Genomic DNA, 21,139 nt, shown 5'->3' on the forward strand with positions numbered 1-21,139 from the left:
TACAATATGGAATCAAGGAAAATAGTCACCAATGAGTATTCCTTGTGAATCTTCTGTTGAAAACAATTAATCAAAGACCAGATACTTTATTTGGCCTTTTTACTTTTTTGATTTGAGCGTCACTGATGAGTCTTTTGTAGACGAAACACGCATCTGGCATACACAGCTTTAAGCCTGGTATCTATGATGAGTTTATATACAGTAGATCTATATATAAATTGTTTCCAATTTTTCAAAAACTATTTAAAAAAAGAGGTATTACATATAAAAATTAGTAAGGGTTCCACGGAACCCAGTGTCTCGCCTATTTTTGCTGTTAATCGCAGGCTCAACAAAAATGAGGAAAAAAAAAAAAAAAAAATATTCCTCTCGATACTATCTTTTGATTGTAAGAAGCTTCTGTCCAAGTTTAGTATAAATCCAGGATTGTTAATGAATCTAATAAATGTTTAAAAAACTTTAACTGCAGACTGTATGTAATGTTAACTGGAAGAAAAACTAAGTCCATTTATAAGTAAAATACGGAAAAACAGGAACAAAATTTCCTTCTAGATACTAGCTTTTGATTATAAACAAGCTTTTGTCCAAGTTTGGTGCAAATCCAGGATAGTTTAAGAAAGTTATTAAAATTTTAAAAACTTTAACCACAGAGTGAATGTAATGTTTCCTGGCAGAAAAACTAAGTCCATTTATAAGTAAAATACAGAAAAAATGGAATTTTTTTTTTTACAAAATTTACTTCTGGATAGTATCTTATGATCATAAACAAGCTTCTGTCCTAATTTGGTAGAAATCCAGGATAGTTTAAGAAAGTTATTAAAATTTAAAAAACTTTAACCACAGAGTGAATGTAATGTTTCCTGGCAGAAAAACTAAGTCCATTTATAAGTAAAATACAGAAAAAATGGAATTTTTTTTTTACAAAATTTACTTCTGGATATTATCTTCTGATCATAAACAAGCCTCTGTCCAAGTTTGGTAGAAATCCAGGATAGTTTAAGAAAGTTATTAAAATTTCAAAAACTTTAACCACAGAGTGAATATTTGTGGACGCCGCCGACGACAACGACGACGACGACGCCGACGCCGACGGAATGTAGGATCGCTATGTCTCGCTTTTTCGACAAAAGTCGAAGGCTCGACAAAAATGAGTTCAATGACATCAGGTTTGTTCAATAGGCACTTCAGGTATTTATACATCATTGGCTCCAAATTTATAAATCATTATTTTAATTTTCTAGCACTGGGTCCGTACCACTGATGGGGGACTGTCAGTCCTCAGAGGCGGATCCAGCCCAGGATAAAGGGGGGGTTCCAATCATATGTCCCCATTCAAAAGCATTGATCGTCACAAAAAAGGGGGGTCCAACCCCCGGATCCGCCACGGAATCCAAGAGGGTGTCTTCAGCTCTATACTGACATGAATTATTACACTTTTCTGTAATGCTCCATTATTAATTTTACAAATTATTTAGAAACAAAGGTTCCACCTCATCAGGCAAAGTTGACTGTAGCTTATTTAGTTATTACTTTTAGGTCATTTTGGGATATATTATCATCAAGAATTCAAGTACTTCAATATCCTAGGTTTTCAAAATTTGTGGTTTTGGGTTCCTGATGAAAATAAATCCAGAAAAGTGCTATGGATGCACAAAATTTATGAAGTTTTATTTTCAATTTCTAGCACTGGGTAGATACTGCTATCGGTAGACTGCTAGTCTCTGAGGATATTTTGAGCTAACCAGGTTAGCACTTCAGTACTGACATGATTTATAGCTTACTTTTCTTAAATTCTCCATTAATAAATTTAGAAACTAGTATTCCAATTTCGTAAGGTAAAGTTGATTCAAGCTGAATTTGGCTATTAGGTACCTTTCGGTTGTATAGATTCTAAATTATTCAAGTGCTCATACATCAATGGTTTTCAAGTATTCAAGTGCTCATACATCAATGGTTTTCAATACTTTTGTGTTTGAGCATTCCTGATGAAGTTAAATCTAGAAAAGCACCCATCCCCTTTATCCCGATTGTGACCCATCGAATTAAGATTTATCACCGGGTTTGTACTAACATGAGCAACACAATGGGTGCCACATGTGGAGCAGGATCTGCTTACCTTTCCGGAGCACCTGAGATCACCCCGTTTTTGGTGGGGTTCGTGTTGCTCAGTCTTTGGTTTTCTATGTTGTGTTTTGTTTATTGCTGTTTGTCTTTTTCTTTTTAGCCATGGCGTTGTCAGTTTATTTTCGACTTATGAGTTTGAATGTCCCTTTGGTATCCTTCGCCTCTCTTGGACACACCAAATTTATAAAAGTGTTTATTTTCTATTTTCAGAGCATATGGCATCCATAAACAAAATCAGGATTGTCTATGTCTTCTGTTTTTATTATTACATATAAAGCATTTTATATTTGCAGCAACATCTCAGATTTTAATACGTATTTTCATTACTAAACAAATCTACATCATAAATTGGACAATAACTTTTTATACTAAATTATTTCACAAATATAGAAAGTTCTTGTGAAAGCATGCATATGAACCATCTGCAAGAAAATAAATAAAAGTGATGTGTTACACCAAGCTTTTTACAGTAATACTATTAAAGCTTTACAGGTTGTCTCTCAAATCAGTCTTTTTGTCCAACTAGACTTATTGATCCAGTAGTTTGTTCTGGCCGTTGCACAAAATGATGTTTTCATTTTGCTATTTGATAAGGGACTTTCCGTTTTGAATTTTCCTTGGAGTTCGGTATTGTTATTTTTTCCAGGACAGCTTGCTGTATGAAATCTTCTTTGAAGTACAGCATAATATATTAGAGCGTAGCTGACATAATTTCCTATAAGCAAGTTGCTGTCAGCAACAGCTAGCATTCTTTGATATAGTATAATATTGTTTAGTTTGTAATTGTGCTTTTGTTATTTATAATGTTGTTATTCTAAAGATTAGAGTTTTTACTGTATTGATATTTATTGATGTGGAGAAGGATCTGCTTACCCTTCCGGAGCACCCGAGATCACCCACAGTTTTTGGTGGGGTTCGTGTTGCTCAGTCTTTAGCTTTCTTTGTTGTGTTGTGTGTACTGTTGTCTGTTGGTGTTTTCTTTTTCAGCCATGGCGTTGTCAGTTAATTTTTGATTTATGAGTTTTAATGTTGCTTTGGTATCTTTTGCCTCTATCTTATTGAATGTTCTTTCATGCATTACCTGTGTCTTATCTTATGCAATAGTCTTTAACATGTGAGACAATGACAATTGTTTTATTTGAATACATCAGTTCATTCAAAGAAATACCTCAACAGATAAAATTACTGTTAACTAGTTTCATAGACATAATTATAAAATTTAAAACAAGTTCAAACCTTCAATAAAATAATTTACAAATTCAGAAGATTTCTGTTATTCAATCTCAATGCCATATTTTGTATTGACAGTTTTCAATGAACATTGAAAATTATATATCATTATAGCATTTCTATTTTCTACTTTACATTTCTACAGGCATTTGAATAACTATAGTCTGTTAATTACAACTTACAAAAATATTATTATATTTTTGACAAAGTTTTACCTCTGTCATACAGTACTGGTAATTTCTGACATTCATGCAATGCTTCAGAGAGTAAAAAATCCCAATAATTAAATCCTGCATGTTTATTTTTGACAGTAACATTCTACTAAATGTACAATATGAAGATGAACTGTATTAATTAAATTTTGCATCATTGTCCTTTATTGAAAATTCTCAGTAATTAATAAACCCTTTAAACACATAAAATTTTGAATAAACAGTAACTATAATGATCATATCAATTTTGTTTCAAATAAATTTTCATTTTTTGCTTTATTTAAATCCTCGGTATATACCTTAAAATAGTACGAAGTGAAAAAAATGTAATATATTATTTTAACACATTACAAAAATGAAATCTAATTCATGCACATAAATATTTTTTTAAATCCTTAGCAAAATTAAAATACTTTTCTAAAAGAATGAGTCCATAAACTGTACACAATGGTTGACAGAGCTAAAATAAACATTAAATGGAACAGAACTTAGTGTAAAAAAATATAGATTTTCAATCATTTATTGAAACTGCAATATCATGGTAGAGATTTTTTATTTTGTAATTGAAAACTTTGCACAAATATGATTCAGAAAAATAATTAGAACAAAAAGAAAAAAGAAATTAGAAAACCCACTGTGGTATAGGTAAAAGACTACAATTTCTAGTACATAATCTATCCTTTTTTTCTGAGACATAAGAATGTTTTCTAGTTAATAATTTACATTGGTGGTTGCTCAAAATTAAAGAGGGATTTTGAAAGATATCTCAACAGGAAACAGTTGTAAACTTCCACTAAGCAGCTATCCATAAAATATTGCTAATGAAACAAATGCATAAATGTTTGTTCATAAAAGTTTTGAACCTCAAAGGTCCTTTGTAAGGGATTAATACACTGTTTTTCTTGTAATCAAAACATTGCACAAATTCTATGTAGAAAAATCCAAAGAACAAAATTAACTGTGGTATGGTTTAAGACTACAATTACTTATATATTATCTTTCATTTAGTTGTTTTGTTCAAATGAATGAAATATTTATATATCCACTGTGAAATAAATCTGGCATCTTGTTCATTTCTGTTTAATGCAAATAAATATATGTGAGTTCACTATCATATCTGCCAACCAGGTTTTACATTGGATACTGACTGACTTCTTTTAAAATTCCTGAAAAATAGAGAGAAAAAAATAATTTTATCATATTGTAAATTAAAAAATTCAACAAATTGCATACAAATTGTACAGGTATGTGCAGTTTAACCCCCACTTGGGGTTGATTGGAGATCTTTCATAGTTTCTGTTAAATTTATTCTCAGAATAAGAGCTTGACATATTGTATAGAATTTGAATATTGTAAGAGATATTGTCAGTATTTTTAAGATGTGTATTTTTTAAATGAGGTAACCTTTTAAAAAATAGACTGTGCAGTAAAGGATCAGTGAGACAGCAACCCAAAATACAAAGAACCAATATAAATCTAGAGGTCAATAAACACTCTTCAACAATAAATTGGTATGATGGTATCTATACATTATGTCAAGTTCTTAATCTGAGAACTTAAATTTAACAGAAACTAAGAAAGATCTCAAAGTAATCCCAAATCCTCCAAATAACCAAAGACATTAAGATGTGACAACTACTCCACCCCTCTTCAAAATCCCAATCTTTTTTTTGAGAAATAATAAACCACTGTTCATCATATAAAAATAAGAAGATGTGGTATGATTGCCAATGAGACAACTCTCGACAAGAGACCAAATGACACAGAAATTAACAACTATAGGTCACCGTACAGCCTTCAACAATGAGCAAAGCTCATTCTGCATAGTCACAATGTCCTCCATACTATTATAACATAAAATCTTTTTTTTCAAAGTTAAATGTTGATGGCCTTTGATAATGAGTCAAATTTAGATAAAATATGCATCAACTAAATTATAATTCAATATATTTTTTTTTCTTTTTCCTACCTGTTTTTAATGCACTGGTTGCCTGTTGGTACTCTTGAGGGTTCAAGATTTTCATTATTTATATGTCTAGAAAAGAATATAAATGTATTAGTTAGCACTCATAAAAAACTCTTAGGCATGTTCAGAAACACAAATAATTGCAATACTCTGTTAAAATGGATTTTTTTAATTTTCAGGTGGAGTTTGATTATTTAACCTGGACAGTTTCATTAATTCTTATAATGCATTTTATTGAACATTGTTACCATGGTTACTATTTGCTCAAATCTGATTAGAGAATGACAGCATTCTAAATACATCACAAGAATTTTTAACATCACACTAGATCTGTAAAACATGTGAATATTTAACGTCTAACTCTAGAAGACTTGATAAGCCTACATATGTTGAACAATTCTCTTCCAATATTTAATAATACAAGCATGTTATATATTGATGAATAGAATTCAATTGGCATATCATTTAAATCATCAAAGAAAATTTTATTGATTTCACAGGAATCAAAATGTGAAATGTCATAAATCATCTTTGAAGCAGTTATTGCTTCCGGTGCTTAAAGATATTCTTAAAACTATGTCTTAGCATAACAATGAAATTTTATTTGAATCCCATAACATAATTACTTCTGTATTTCATGTATTTCTAATGTTCATTGTACATTCTTTTATGTACTGAAAATATTCATGTGACAACTACTTGTTCTCATGAAATAACAGCTCTGCATGTGAAAGTATTAACATAACGAAAAAGAACATTGCTTTGACATTTAACAGTTTTCAATATGTTATTTAAATTCTGATTGTTATCACTGTTTTCCTTTAATGATGTCAAATATTTAATTGAATGGTAATTTTTGAACTCCTACATTTATAGAAAAGAAAGACTGTGATGTATCAATTCATAACAACAAATCATTACAGACAAGTGAAAAAGAAAACAAGACAAGGAACAGCTCTTTTATTGCTTTTCTATTGGTAAAGAATTTTTGAGGACAAATAAATAACTCAAACAGCGATGCAAGTTTTCATAAATCTCCTATGTTTTTAGACTAAAACAAAATATATGTACGAGAAATCTGTGACACTTGGTTAATTGTTTCTGTCAAGGCAGTATAAGGGACCTGAATTCTGATTCTCCAAAATCTACTAAATAAACTGAATTATTTTTCTCAAATACTCTCTTGGATTACATACATGCAGGTATTGGTTCTTATCCCCTCTGCCAAAAAAATAGAGGCCCCAAGGAGGTTGTATTGATCACCTGATATCCATTATGCTTAATGTAATGTCAAGAATGGTCAAATTTAATCCCATAATGCATACTTAGTCTGCTTGACTAAGTTAATACCATAGTCAAGTGTTGATCAATGTTATGCTATGAATACTTACTTTATTTTAGTTCTATATCTTGCAGCTTTTGTTGGTTGCATGTAGCTTGGCTGTTGTGTTTGTTGATTTCTTGGTTTTCCTGAAATAGAAATGTTGTCATCACAATAGTTGTTATAACCATGAATAAAAATTATGTAAGTGATAAAAAAAGATAAAAGACTATTAACTGACAACAAGCTAAAGGTAGGAAACACATTCAAAGCTACATAAGTTATACACTATTGATTGATTGATTGACAATGACTGTTAACCATCAACAAGCAAATTTCACATGCTTAGCCAGGATGAAAATGTCATACCCAGCTTCCTACCAGACTGACCAGTGCATCAGGTTTTTTTTTTAGTTAAACTAACTCATAAAGTAACAGTCCACAGGGAGACATATCACCAACCTTGAAACATTAATCTGACTCAAGCTCACTTACATCAATAAAATAGGGTACAGAAGACATATCACCAACCTTGAAACATTAATCTGACTCAAGCTGACTTAAATCAATAAAATAGGGTACAGAAGACATATCACCAACCTTGAAACATTAATCTGACTCAAGCTGACTTAAATCAATAAAATAGGGTACAGAAGACATATCACCAACCTTGAAATATTAATCTGACTCAAGCTGACTTAAATCAATAAAATAGGGTACAGAAGACATATCACCAACCTTGAAACATTAATCTGACTCAAGCTCACTTATATCAATAAAATAGGATACAGAAGACATATCACCAACCTTGAAACATTAATCTGACTGAAGCTGACTTAAATCAATAAAATAGGGTACAGAAGACATATCACCAACCTTGAAACATTAATCTGACTGAAGCTGACTTAAATCAATAAAATAGGGTACAGAAGACATATCACCAACCTTGAAACATTAATCTGACTCAAGCTGACTTAAATCAATAAAATAGGGTACAGAAGACATATCACCAACCTTGAAATATTAATCTGACTCAAGCTGACTTAAATCAATAAAATAGGGTCGGAAGACATATCACCAACCTTGAAACATTAATCTGACTCAAGCTCACTTATATCAATAAAATAGGATACAGAAGACATATCACCAACCTTGAAACATTAATCTGACTCAAGCTGACTTAAATCAATAAAATAGGGTACAGAAGACATATCACCAACCTTGAAACATTAATCTGACTGAAGCTGACTTAAATCAATAAAATAGGGTACAGAAGACATATCACCAACCTTGAAACATTAATCTGACTCAAGCTCACTTAAATCAATAAAATAGGATACATGTATAATCATTCTGTTTGATGCAAATTGGATAAAAACACCAAAAGGTAAACAAAAGCCTGTCTGACAAACATGTAAATATTACCTTCCTATAATTGATTTAACTTGACCTATTACCAGAATTTATAGTATCTCACAAACACTTAACATTGATCACCGAATCATGAAATAAAATCAAGATGAGGTGATCCTGTCTGACTGATTAATTTTAATGATTTTATATACCAAATAAGATTGTCTTATTACTCATAGTAACTTAAAAAAATCATATGATGAAAACACATTACAGTTTTTTTAAGCAGTCATTGAACCATGAAAATGAGGTCAAGAACGACATTAATTTTGCCAGATGAGAAATCTTCAGACTCTGAGGCATCTTTATATCAGATATGTATTATTCAGCTCTTCTACCTTCTGAGGTAGGAACTTTTATACAAAAAACTATAGAAATGATGCCTTTGCTGCTGGATTACCATCCTGAAGTCTAGCATTCTGAGACAATCAATGACAATTGTCTGAAAATTCAGTTAGGGCTTAAGGAGGAGACATAATACATAAACAAATGGACTCAGACCATTATTCTGTCCCTTTGCTATAGCGCTTTATCAAATGATGGGAAGGTTAGAAAAAAATGATTCCCATAAACTTTAAATGCCCCATCAGTAATTGTATGTTTATACTTACTGGGATCAGTATGCCATCTTTCCATCAGAGAAGGTAATCCAAGCTCGTTCAGTTTCTTACATGTTTTCTTGATCTCTTCACTGTTATCCTCAAACAAATTCTCTTTCTTCATCATCATTTTACTGCCTAGACTTTGCCTGTAAATTTATGTAAATACAATGTATACCCAAATCTCTTTTTACTCATATTGTAAACAAGATGACACAGAACTTTTTCTTTTTGTTATTGCACGTATCAATCTTAAAATTCAGTACATGTATTGTCAAAATAAATAATAATCAAAACTTAAAGGAACCTAATGTGTGATAAAACTAAACTTGGAACTCCCTCCAACAAAGTTGCCCTATGATGGTTTTTTTCTGCTCTGTTTAGGCCCTTTAGGTTTTTTCATGTTTTGGTCAAGATTGATTAATGTAGTAACCTTTTGTTTTCAATGAGAAAAGTATCAATTTTATATGATCTTTTCTACTGTAGATTCATTACTATTCATGGTACACCAATTTTCGTGGATTTTGTTGGTACAAGTGAACCACAATTTTAAATGTTCAACAAAGTATACATTCTTTAGGCTTGTTTGTAGACTTTTGTAAAACCAAACTAGAGGCTCTAAAGAGCCTGTGTCGCTCACCTTGGTCTATGTGCATATTAAACAAAGGACACAGATGGATTCATGACAAAATTGTGTTTTGGTGATGGTGATGTGTTTGTAGATCTTACTTTACTGAACATTCTTGCTCCTTACTATTATCTCTATCTATAATGAACTTGGCCCGGTAGTTACAGTGGGAAATACTTTGTAAAAATTTACAAAAATTTACAAAATTTATGAAAATTGTAAAAAATTTATGAAAATTGTAAAAAAATGACTATAAAGGGCAATAACTCCTTAAGGGGTCAATTGACAATTTTGGTCATGTTGCCTTATTTGTAGATCTAACTTTGCTGTACATTATTGCTGTTAACAGTTTATCTCTATCTATACAAATATTCAAGATAATAACCAAAAGCTGCAAAATTTTCTTAAAATTACCAATTCAGGGGCAGCATCCCAACAACGGGTTGCCTGATTGGTCTGAAACTTTCAGGGCAGATAGATCTTGACCTAATGAACAATTTTATCCCCATCAGATTTGCTCTAAATGCTTTGGTTTCAGAGATATGAGCCAAAAATTGCATTTTACCCTATGTACTATTTTTTAGCCATGTCGGCCATCTTGGTTCGCGGGCTGGGTCATCGGACACATTTTTTAAACTAGATACCCTAATGATGATTGTGGACAAGTTTGGTTAAATTTGTCTTAGTAGTTTCAGAGGAGAAGATTTTTGTAAAAAATTACAAAAAATTACGAAAAATGGTTAAAAATTGACTATAAAGGGCAATAACTCCTTAAGGGGTCAACTGACCATTTTGGTCAAGTTTGACTTATTTGTAGATCTTACTTTGCTGAACATTATTGCTGTTTACAGTTTATCTCTATCTATAATAATGTTCAAGATAATAACCAAAAACTGCAAAATTTCCTTAAAATTACCAATTCAGGGGCAGCAACCCAACAACGGGTTGCCTGATTGGTCTGAAAATTTCAGGGCAGATAGATCTTGACCTAATGAACAATTTTATCCCCATCAGATTTGCTCTTAATGCTTTGGTTTCAGAGATATGAGCCAAAAACTGCATTTTACCCTATGTACTATTTTTTAGCCATGTCTGCCATCTTGGTTTGCGGGCGGGGTCATCGGACACATTTTTTAAACTAGATACCCTAATGATGATTGTGGACAAGTTTGGTTAAATTTGTCTTAGTAGTTTCAGAGGAGAAGATTTTTGTAAAAGATTACAAAAATTTACGAAAAATGGTTAAAAATTGACTATAAAGGGCAATAACTCCTTAAGGGGTCAAATGACCATTTTGGTCAAGTTGACTTATTTGTAGATCTTACTTTGCTGAACATTATTGCTGTTTACAGTTTATCTCTATCTATAATAATGTTCAAGATAATAACCAAAAACTGCAAAATTTCCTTAAAATTACCAATTCAGGGGCAGCAACCCAACAATGGGTTGTCCGATTCATCTGAAAATTTCAGGGCAGATAGATCTTGACCTGATAAACAATTTTACCCAGTCAGATTTGCTCTAAATGCTTTGGTTTCAGAGATATAAGCCAAAATCTACATTTTTCCCCTATGTTCTATTTTTAGCCATGGTGGCCATCTTGGTTGGTTGGCCGGGTCACCGGACACATTTTTTAAACTAGATACCCCAATGATGATTGTGGCCAAGTTTGGTTAAATTTGGCCCAGTAGTTTCAGAGGAGAAGATTTTTGTAAAAGTTTACGGACGACGGACGACGGACGACGGACGCCAAGTGATGAGAAAAGCTCACTTGACCTTTCAGGTCAGGTGAGCTAAAAAACAAATATTCAAGAAAATAAAATTTTTGCTTAATTGTCGTAAAATTTGTCACACATTCTACCACTTTTGTCGCAGGCGTGACAAAAATTGGATTGCAAAAATGTCCGTCTGGCTCAAATTGTTTTTGGAGGCCCTGGATGAAATAATTTTTGTCATTTTGACATTCTCTTTAAGCTAATGCTTTTATGAAGCAAGCTGCATCATGTATATTTGTCTATAAAATAATCAATATGATAGCTTTTCTTTTCAAAATATGTGAATGTTTTCCAATCCAGTGTAAGTACTGACCTCTGATTCTGTTCACTAAGTGGTGTGTTGTTATTCATTTCTCTCAGTGGAGTCCTTACTACTTGTGGTGACTGAAGAACTTCTGCATAGCTACGTGCTATAATGATAAAGAAAAAATATAATAGAACAGAAAGAAGTAGCAAGAAAAAGTTTCTTCCTACCATCGAATCATATATATTATTGATGGGTTATTAAAACCAGAAGATTGTCAATAAGCCCTGAGTGACATGATCAAAATATATACCCTTGAAAGGTTAACTGAAATTTTGTACAGTATAAAATGTATATCAACGAATCTAAAGCTGATCTGTCAAAGAAATACAATTATTTTTAACAATTTTCATATTCCATCATATTCTTCATGTCTTTGTTTTTATGAGATTTTCTTTGTTTTGCTCTCTTTTGAAAGGGAATAAAAAAGGTATTGACATAACAGAACACTGCAGTGAACAAGCTTAAATCAGATAAAAGCAGGTATTGACAAGACAGACCACTGCAGTGAACAAGCTTAAATCTGATAAAAGCAGGTATTGACAAGACAGACCACTGCAGTGAACAAGCTTAAATCAGATAAAAGCAGGTATTGACAAGACAGACCACTGCAGTGAACAAGCTTAAATCAGATAAAAGCAGGTATTGACAAGACAGACCACTGCAGTGAACAAGCTTAAATCTGATAAAAGCAGGTATTGACAAGACAGACCACTGCAGTGAACAAGCTTAAATCTGATAAATGCAGGTATTGACAAGACAGACCACTGCAGTGTACAAGCTTAAATCTGATAAAAGCAGGTATTGACAAGACAGACCACTGCAGTGAACAAGCTTAAATCTGATAAAAGCAGGTATCTCATTCAGAAGAAATCATTTCTAATTTAAAATAATTGAATTATTAACATAAGATTATCTTTCAATGTTCAAAGATACTGTGGATTCATTATTTTTCGTTGGATACCAATTTTCGTGGATTTCGTGGGAACAGGGGAACCACAAATTTAAAAGTTCAACGTATTACAAATTTTCCATAGGCTTGTATGCAGAATTCAGCAAAACCATGAAATTAAATATCCAAAAAAGTGTAAGTTTTCCTCCATCCACGAAAATTGATACCCACGAAAATAAATGAATCCACAGTAATATAAACAACATAAATGAAATATGACCAGAATATAAACTATAAGTTATCCTTCATTTGGTTCAACATGTTCAATACATGTACAAATGTGTTCATCAATCATTGTCGATCTTGTATTAATTTGATTATTTCAATTATTGAGAACATTATTATGATTATTTATAAAGATAGATATGATTAATCATCTGAGATACATGTAGCACCACTAATGCAGTTACGTAAATGTTTTGTAATCAGAAACAGCAACAACATGAACAACAAAAATTGATCTGAAATATAGGTTCATAACTGCACATAGGTTAAACATGTCAAAGTAATACTGAGAAATTTTCACAGACAACCAGGCAGACATATAAAGAGACTAAGGTCATAGATACATTACCGGTAGTAAAGTTTACCAATTAATTTTTGTCTCAGAAGATCTCTAATCATAAATATATAACTCTGATTTTATGAAAATCAATGAACCATAAACTAGATATGGACGATGCCCCCCCCCCCCCCCCCCCCCCCCCCCCTTTCTGCCATATGCATGAATATAGTTCCACATATTTTAGATTTGACAAACGGTGATGTTGGCATACAACTTGAAATTGTAAGACACAAATGATGCCCCCGCCTGACCAAAGGAAATTATAAATTTAACACTATGTATGATGATATTACTGTAGGAGGAGATAGCCGGACAAACCATGATCTCTTTATGCAGCTAGTACCAAAAAAATGACTAAGTCCAACTACCTGTCAATACCTGTCATTTTCAGAATATTTGAAAAAAAAAATCAAAATCCTGTGGCCATGCACACCTCCATTATGTGTTTGAACATCCTACAAAATATTAAAGCTGTATCTCCAAAACTGTAGGAGGAGATAGCAGGACAAACTATGATCTCTTTATGCAGCTAGTACCAAAAAAATGACTAAGTCCAACTAACTGTCATTTTCAGAATATTTGAAAAAAATCAAAATCCTGTTGCCATGCACACCTTCATTATGTGTATGAACATCCTACAAAATATTAAAGTTGTACCTCCAGAACTGTAGGAGGAGATAGCCAGACAAACAATGTATCCTAATCCGGAGGGACGGACGGACAGACAGTGGTAAATTAATATGCCCCCCGAAATTTTGTCATAAAAAGAGGTCAATGACAACTGGAATAATGATAGATGGAAACTTTGTTGATATGGTATCAACATGTATAAAAACAAGTTATAAGTGGAGCTTGAACTTCTGACCCATTCAGACCATATTTTTTTACCGTAGGGTATGTAAGAAGAGGTGTTTCCTGACAGAAATAATTTGTTTAAATTTGTTGTCACAAAACATTTTTGGAAAGAAAATATAAACTTAAACACTAAAATTTATTCATTATCCCCCTGAAATTGTGCACTCTGCTAGTAAATCATATAAAGTTTTAAATTACTTACCTTTCCGAACAGAATCTGGTGTACATGGTAAACCACCAAATGTTATTGATCTTACAGCATGACTTTTACTATCACTTGACATGCTTGAGGATCCATCATCTTGCAAATCTGATGGTTCATGACCTGCTGATTCTAATGTATCTGTGTTAATACTATTTGACTGACTTGTTCTAGATAAAAAGACAGGTGCAACAGGTGTTTTTCTCATTGCATTGGTTAAGCTAGAATGATGACTAGGCGACCTATTTTGTAGACTACATCTCTCTTGTGAGACTTGAATGTTTGATATTGGTAAACTAACATTTGCATTGTTATTAGATTGCACCACACATGTACTTCCTGTTATATTGTTCTGTGACTGGAGAGCAGAACTGTCACACACTGGTTGATACTGAGATTGCAGTTCAATCATTCCATTACTCTGAGATTGTATAGCAGTCACACTGGAATTTGAATGTGAAATGTTTACACTATTAGGAGACAGCATTGTAGACTTCTGACAGCATTGATTGCTTACAGAGACAGTGGAATCACAGACACTCAAAGCGGCAACATGTGGCATCATATTAATAGCACTATCAGTATTCTGACACAGACTACTTTGTACATTAGTACTAGTATTATTTACAAACTGTTTTGTATCAACAATTGGCACACTAGAGTTATTTTGGTCATAATTAAATGACCTTGAAAATTTGTCAGCAATAACTGGTGTCCTTGCTATAATTTCTGGATCCTTGTCACTGGTATCCATCAATGTGAAAGTAGAGTTTTGTTCATCTGATTTATTTTCCTCCAAAGTAAAAGTTGAATCAAGAGACTGACTGGTATGACAGACATCACTGTTTTTTACCAAATTTAATGATTTATTTTCTAATCTTAAAGCATTTTGAAGCATATGATTGCTTAATTTCAAATTTTGTTTATCTACACTAGATTCTACTGTTAAAATAGAACATGTTGTAGAAGAAGCAGTTATTTCTGCACTTTTTATACAAGAAACCAGTCTCTCTGGCACAACTGGAGCAATGTTTGCATCATTTGTCTGGTTACATATCACAGTTGTCTCCCTTGAAGGATGAGATTTATTTGGAAATGGTGTATGACCAGCTGTTGATGTTGACTTGTAGCTGTAGGAATTTCCTTCACTTTCTGTTTCCGTCGAATGTTTTAATGAACTTACATGTCCAGTCTCTTTATTGCACAATAATGATTCAGATGCTGTACTTTTTTCTAATCCCATAATATACTCTGGAAGAAAACATGTGTAACATTAAAACTACCTTTCTTTACAAAATATATGTAATCACAAAATTAACCACAATCCTTACAGCCTTTGTTAGTATGATCTTCCCAAGCTAATAAATATTACAATATATTTTCAAAAATTATGTCCAAAGATGTTTTAGATTAGTGGAGTATGGTGTTTTTCACATATCAATATTTAATAATTTTGTTTGTTTTCTTTCAATTTTGGTTGAAGCATAAAGCAAAATATTTTCCCCATTATCATTTTCAATATACACATGATATATTAAACCTACTGGTAATAATTATTTCTTGCATACTTCAGAGAAGCTTTCTGTTGCTGTCATTAAGTTCATACAGATGTGTGCCGCAGTAATGGGTCACCTTTTTTTAAGTGTATAATGTTGTAGGCACTTATGATCCATTGACCAGTCTTGTGCAGGACTTAAATAATTATTGCCAATGTCGCCAAAAAATCAAATATTACATTTGATAAATTTGTGCAGTCAAATAAAACTTTATCTTATCTATACTACTAAATTAACGAGGTCCAATTTTTTAGCCGTCATGACGTAAAAACGACGAATCAAAGAATTCAACTTTATATATAACTAATATAGGACAATGGTGTTGATTAAAAATTACACCATTCCAGGCCCTTTTGTTTTCCACATAATTAATATTACCATGATTAACAAGTTCAAGGTCGAATCTGATACAGATACCAGTAGTATATGTATGTATGTATGTTTCTGTATCGGCCTCCTTTATAAGGAGCACCACCATGGGTTATGGTGTAAAGGAGGGCATTTTACACACTGTATCGATACAGATTTAATGTGAGCATTTTCCTACCTAGTTTCCCAGCCTGGCAGTGACGGATCTTATTACCAGTCACATGTGGTTTAAGGTTGTAGTAAAAAAAACAAGGACGGGTTTAAACAGAAAGATTTTGAAAGCAGAGATAACTGTGCATCTTAAAACCAGCATGACTTTATCAGATGACAATACGAATACAAATCAGGCTAAAAGTAAGGCGTAGGTACTTTAATTCAGTCACGGACCCGAGATGTCACAGGTGTGTTCAAGTTAGCTTGAAATAAATGAATTTGTTTTAAAAGAGGCTCAAGTTGTACTTCTATTATCTTTTATCTTATAAGTACATATCAAGTTTCTAAAATCATATGAAAAGTCTTAGAGAAAAATATTTGTAAATTTCATGTCTTTTCAATTGTCATAAATTCACAAAACATCTATCAGATTTTGAATAAAATGAAACAATCTACAACATTTTTTTTATATTTTAAAAATATTTTCTGTTTTGCTGAATAAAATGACAATGTCATATCATGTTTTCATCAAACATTTAGGTTATCAGTTACATGTAGAACTGTTTTTCATAATTTTCTGAAGGATTTCTGAGAGTTCTACAAAGGACCAAAAATGACAATTTATAAAGTTTATTGATGGAAAAAGAAAATGTGGTACATGAAACAGCAGTCTCAAGAATATTGTCAATCAAACATTTTTATCATATAAAATCCGTTTTAATACATGTGTATTATTTTTTTACCTGAAGGCAAACTTTTGAAGTCTAGGAGACCAGATAGACAAAATGGCTGGTTTCCAGCTGTGAATGTTTGATCAGCAAATGACACTTCCCTCCCTTCAGCCATGCTCTGGATCTGTTGATATTCACCTTCCAGGTCAGAGGTCAACATACCAGATCCTTTGATGATCAAATTTTGCTGTCTAACCAGATGTAACAGGCTGTTAATCATTCTATATAAGAAAAGTCAAATATAACTACATTGCATTAGAAAATATTATCTGATCAAACATTTTCCTATCTGATCAAACATTGTCCATTTTTACTTTACAATGCTGACTTTGATCAAACAACATTTATCTTAAATTTACCACAATTTTGATCTCAAGTATTGTGTCATAATCATAATCTAAGATCTTATTTGAAAATCATAGATGGAGCAGGACAACTTACAGTATTTACAAATTTCTTTAAAAAATACTTAGACACCATGAACATATGAAAATTAAACTTCCTCCTGCACTGTTATAATAATTTTTTTTTCTGGAGATGCAAATACAAAGTGTGATACCAGTCTATTGACCAATGACAGTGATAAGAACACTTCACTCATTCACCCAGCATATGTATTTCAGGTAGAAATATTTTAATGGTTTTTTTATTTCATTTTCCAAAATTAAAGTACCATTGTCAATTCCTAAAGAATTTCTACTCTAAGTGATTTTAAAATCATTTCAATATTAAAAAGTGTTTAAACAAATCATTCTTTAACATTTATAAAAAAGTAAAAACTCCATGTAGTTAATGCTGGTTAACAGTTGATACAAAATAAAAAAAATAAGGAGATTTCATATGACATTTGTTTATGCCATGACTGGTAATAATTTGACAGTTTGAAAAAAATGAACCCAACTGTGAAGTCCATGAAATGAATGAAACTGTGCAAAAAAGTTTCTGGATCCTTGAATTACAAATAACTTTTTAATTTCCAATAAATTATAAACACAACTTTTGCATTATAATTTTTTTGGATGATTTTTACTTATTTTATTTTAATGCTTGTTTATTATTCATAGTCTCATTTATTACCATTATTTAACTTTTTTAAGAGAAAGAAAACAAGATTTTCCATGGAAATTCTGCAAACAACCAAATACGACATTAAATTTTCTGAACTTTCACCAAGTTACATAATAATTTTTTTCCTAATTTCTTGTGGCAAAAAGTGTGTGCAGATTATACATAAATAAGGGTTATACACAACTTTTCACACCACCTTTTTGCGGACCAAATTTATCTCTCCTGTCACCATCGAGAAAAAACATTTCCAGTTATTATTATATGACATTAAATTTTCTGTTTTCTCATTGGCTAAAAGCATAAGAAATCCTCTTTGATAAAACATTACATTTACCACGGCAAAAATTACGAGAGGTTTATTACCATTACTTAACTTTTTTAAGAGAAAGAAAACAAGATTTTCCATGGAAATTCTGCAAACAACCAAATACGACATTAAATTTACTGAACTTTCACCAAGTTACATAATAATTTTTTTCCTAATTTCTTGTGGCAAAAAGTGTGTGCAGATTATACATAAATAAGGGTTATACACAACTTTTCACACCACCTTTTTGCGGACCAAATTTATCTCTCCTGTCACCATCGAGAAAAAACATTTCCAGTTATTATTATATGACTTTAAATTTTCTGTTTTCTCATTGGCTAAAAGCATAAGAAATCCTCTTTGATAAAACATTATATTTACCACGGCAAAAATCACGAGAGGTTAATATACGATTTGGAACAGTGTCCGTGTACCTAAATATAGATATTCCAAGTCAATGACGTAGGTTTATTGTCATGTAAATTACCGTTTTTTTCTTTTTCTTCTTGTTTTTGGTGTTTTTTTTTTAGTAAACTTTATTGAATATTTCAACTTATGAAAATTAGAAACTGCAAAAAGCAGATGATATATTTAGTATAAAAACAGGGAGCAGTTTTAAAAGTATCTTGAGCAAATACTAGAAAATTGGAGAAGGATAGAGAGTTATATAATAAAACAATTGCTGACTTTTGATTTCAGTTGATAAATCATTGTATCAACCTCAACAAAAGTCAATAATTGTATAGTATTACCTATCAGTTAAGTATTGATTACTCCTGTAATTTAATAGTATTTCAATTACATTAACACTAAATAATCATTACAATATGGAAATTTTAGATATCTTAGGTGTGAGGTACCTTTCTGTTGACTGTATTTCTCTCTCCTGTGATTTGACCACTTTAGTCAGATACTTTACACAATACTGATTTTCTGTTAATGCCATACTGGTCTGATGTAGTTGTAAAGTTAACTTCAAATTCTGTCAAAGGAAATAAAAGAATTACACATAACTGTATATTGTTCAGAAACATCTTTGCTCTAAATGTTGTGCAATAATTTAATGGTGGAGATAAATCTTTCATCAACTTTTTTACGCAATGATATTGAATTCGTAAAAACGTAAAGCACATCTGCATAGCTTTCTGCTTTACCTAAAGCAGTGGAGAAGTTCTTCAAGTTGATACAATTTTAATGACTTCAGAAATAACAAAATGTTCACTTCTATTTAGTCTGAAATTTGCATGTTTCATGTAAAAACTCATTCATTTTTCAATACTTTTCCGAAAAAAAAAACAACTTTCGAACAGAAAGAGATATTTTCACCCGTTTTTTACAAAGTGTTCCATAATTGTCTGGTCTTTATGGCAGTCCCTGCAATTAAGGTTAAATGCGTTAAAATTATGTGAAATCATGCAATTATCGAAAAATATGAAAAGCTGTAGACAATTTTCTTGCTAATACAAATGCATATAGAAAATTATTTATCGTTAATTTTTTCTTACAATTTTGATCTAACATTCTTCAAGGTATAAAGTGGGTTGCAAAAGAAACTAGATGTGTCGGAACGACGTGAATGGCCCTCTCTCAAAAAGTTGAATAATCTGCAATTTCAACAACACATGTGGACACAAACATGCATGGATAGGATCCAGCTCTAATCCAATACTAGTTTGATGAAAAATTTCCTTGATCAATGAGCAGTTTAATTTCAAACTATTAGCAAACAGGAAGCGGATGTACTGCAGATCTAACAAGATGTGTTGAAACGACATGAAAATCATCATAGCGGAACGAAACATAAACTTGATCTGTAACTCATCATGGTAGACTCACATATCAAAAATCAGCGCAAAATCTGAAGGCGTATAGAAAAAAGTGCATAACTGTGATTTTCAACAATTTTCAAAGTCCAAAACCTGTAATTTCAGCAAAAATCAGCATAGCGGAACGAAACTTAAAGTCCATCTGTAACACATCATGGTTAACTCACATAACAAAAATCAGTCCAATATCTGAAGGCGTTTAGAAAAAAAGTCTGGATAATTTTCAACAATTTATCAAAGATCAAAGTCCCTAATTTTGGCAAAAATTTGCAGAGCAGAACGAAACTTAAACTTGATCTGTAACTCATCATGGTTAACTCACATACCAAAAATCTGCGCAATATCTGAAGGCGTTTAGAAAAAAAGTCCGTATAACTGTGATTTTCAACAATTTATCAAAGTCCAAAGCCCGTAATATGGCAAAAATTAGCAGAGCAAAATGAAACTTAAATTTGATCTATAACTCATCATAGTTAACTCACATACCAAAAATCAGCCCAATATCTGAAGGCGTTTAGAAAAAAAGTCTGGATAACTGTGATTTTAAACAATTTATCAAAGATCAAAGTCCCTAATTTCGGCAAAAATTAGCAGAGCGGCACGAAACTTAAACTTGATCTGTAACTCATCATGGCTAACTCACATACCAAAAATCAGCCCAATATCTGAAGGCATTTAGAAAAAAAGTCCGTATAACTGTGATTTTTAACAATTTATCAAAGTCCAAAGCCCGTAATTTCGGTAAAAATTAGCAGAGCGGAACAAAACTTACACTTGATCTGTAACTCATCATGATTAACTCACATAACAAAAATCAACCCAATATCTGAAGGCATTTTGAAAATAATTGCGTATAATGGTTTGTTGCGGAATGACGGAATGACAGAATAACGGAATGAAGGACAAGGGTAAAACTATATGGCCCTGACAACTTTGTTGCGGGGCCATAACAGGGCCATAAAAAATTGGGGTCCATGCATTCA

General features: G+C 31.9%; 1 protein-coding gene across 1 annotated transcript; it reads right to left on the minus strand.

The window, feature by feature from the left end:
- Nucleotides 1–2,364: 2,364 nt before the first annotated feature.
- LOC127705125 (uncharacterized) lies at nucleotides 2,365–19,375 on the minus strand. The gene is made up of 8 exons (XM_052209379.1): nucleotides 19,191–19,375; nucleotides 16,968–17,176; nucleotides 14,147–15,397; nucleotides 11,582–11,678; nucleotides 8,878–9,014; nucleotides 6,924–7,002; nucleotides 5,536–5,601; nucleotides 2,365–4,732 (listed from the first exon to the last, which is right to left on the minus strand). The coding sequence occupies exons 1-8, from the start codon at nucleotides 19,274–19,276 to the stop codon at nucleotides 4,678–4,680; spliced, it is 1,980 nt and encodes a 659-aa protein (XP_052065339.1). The 5' UTR covers nucleotides 19,277–19,375; the 3' UTR covers nucleotides 2,365–4,677.
- Nucleotides 19,376–21,139: the final 1,764 nt, after the last annotated feature.

This window comes from Mytilus californianus, unplaced genomic scaffold, assembly GCF_021869535.1.
Source record: "Mytilus californianus isolate M0D057914Y unplaced genomic scaffold, xbMytCali1.0.p SCAF_6, whole genome shotgun sequence".
In the NCBI taxonomy this organism is placed as follows: Eukaryota; Metazoa; Mollusca; class Bivalvia; order Mytilida; family Mytilidae; genus Mytilus; species Mytilus californianus.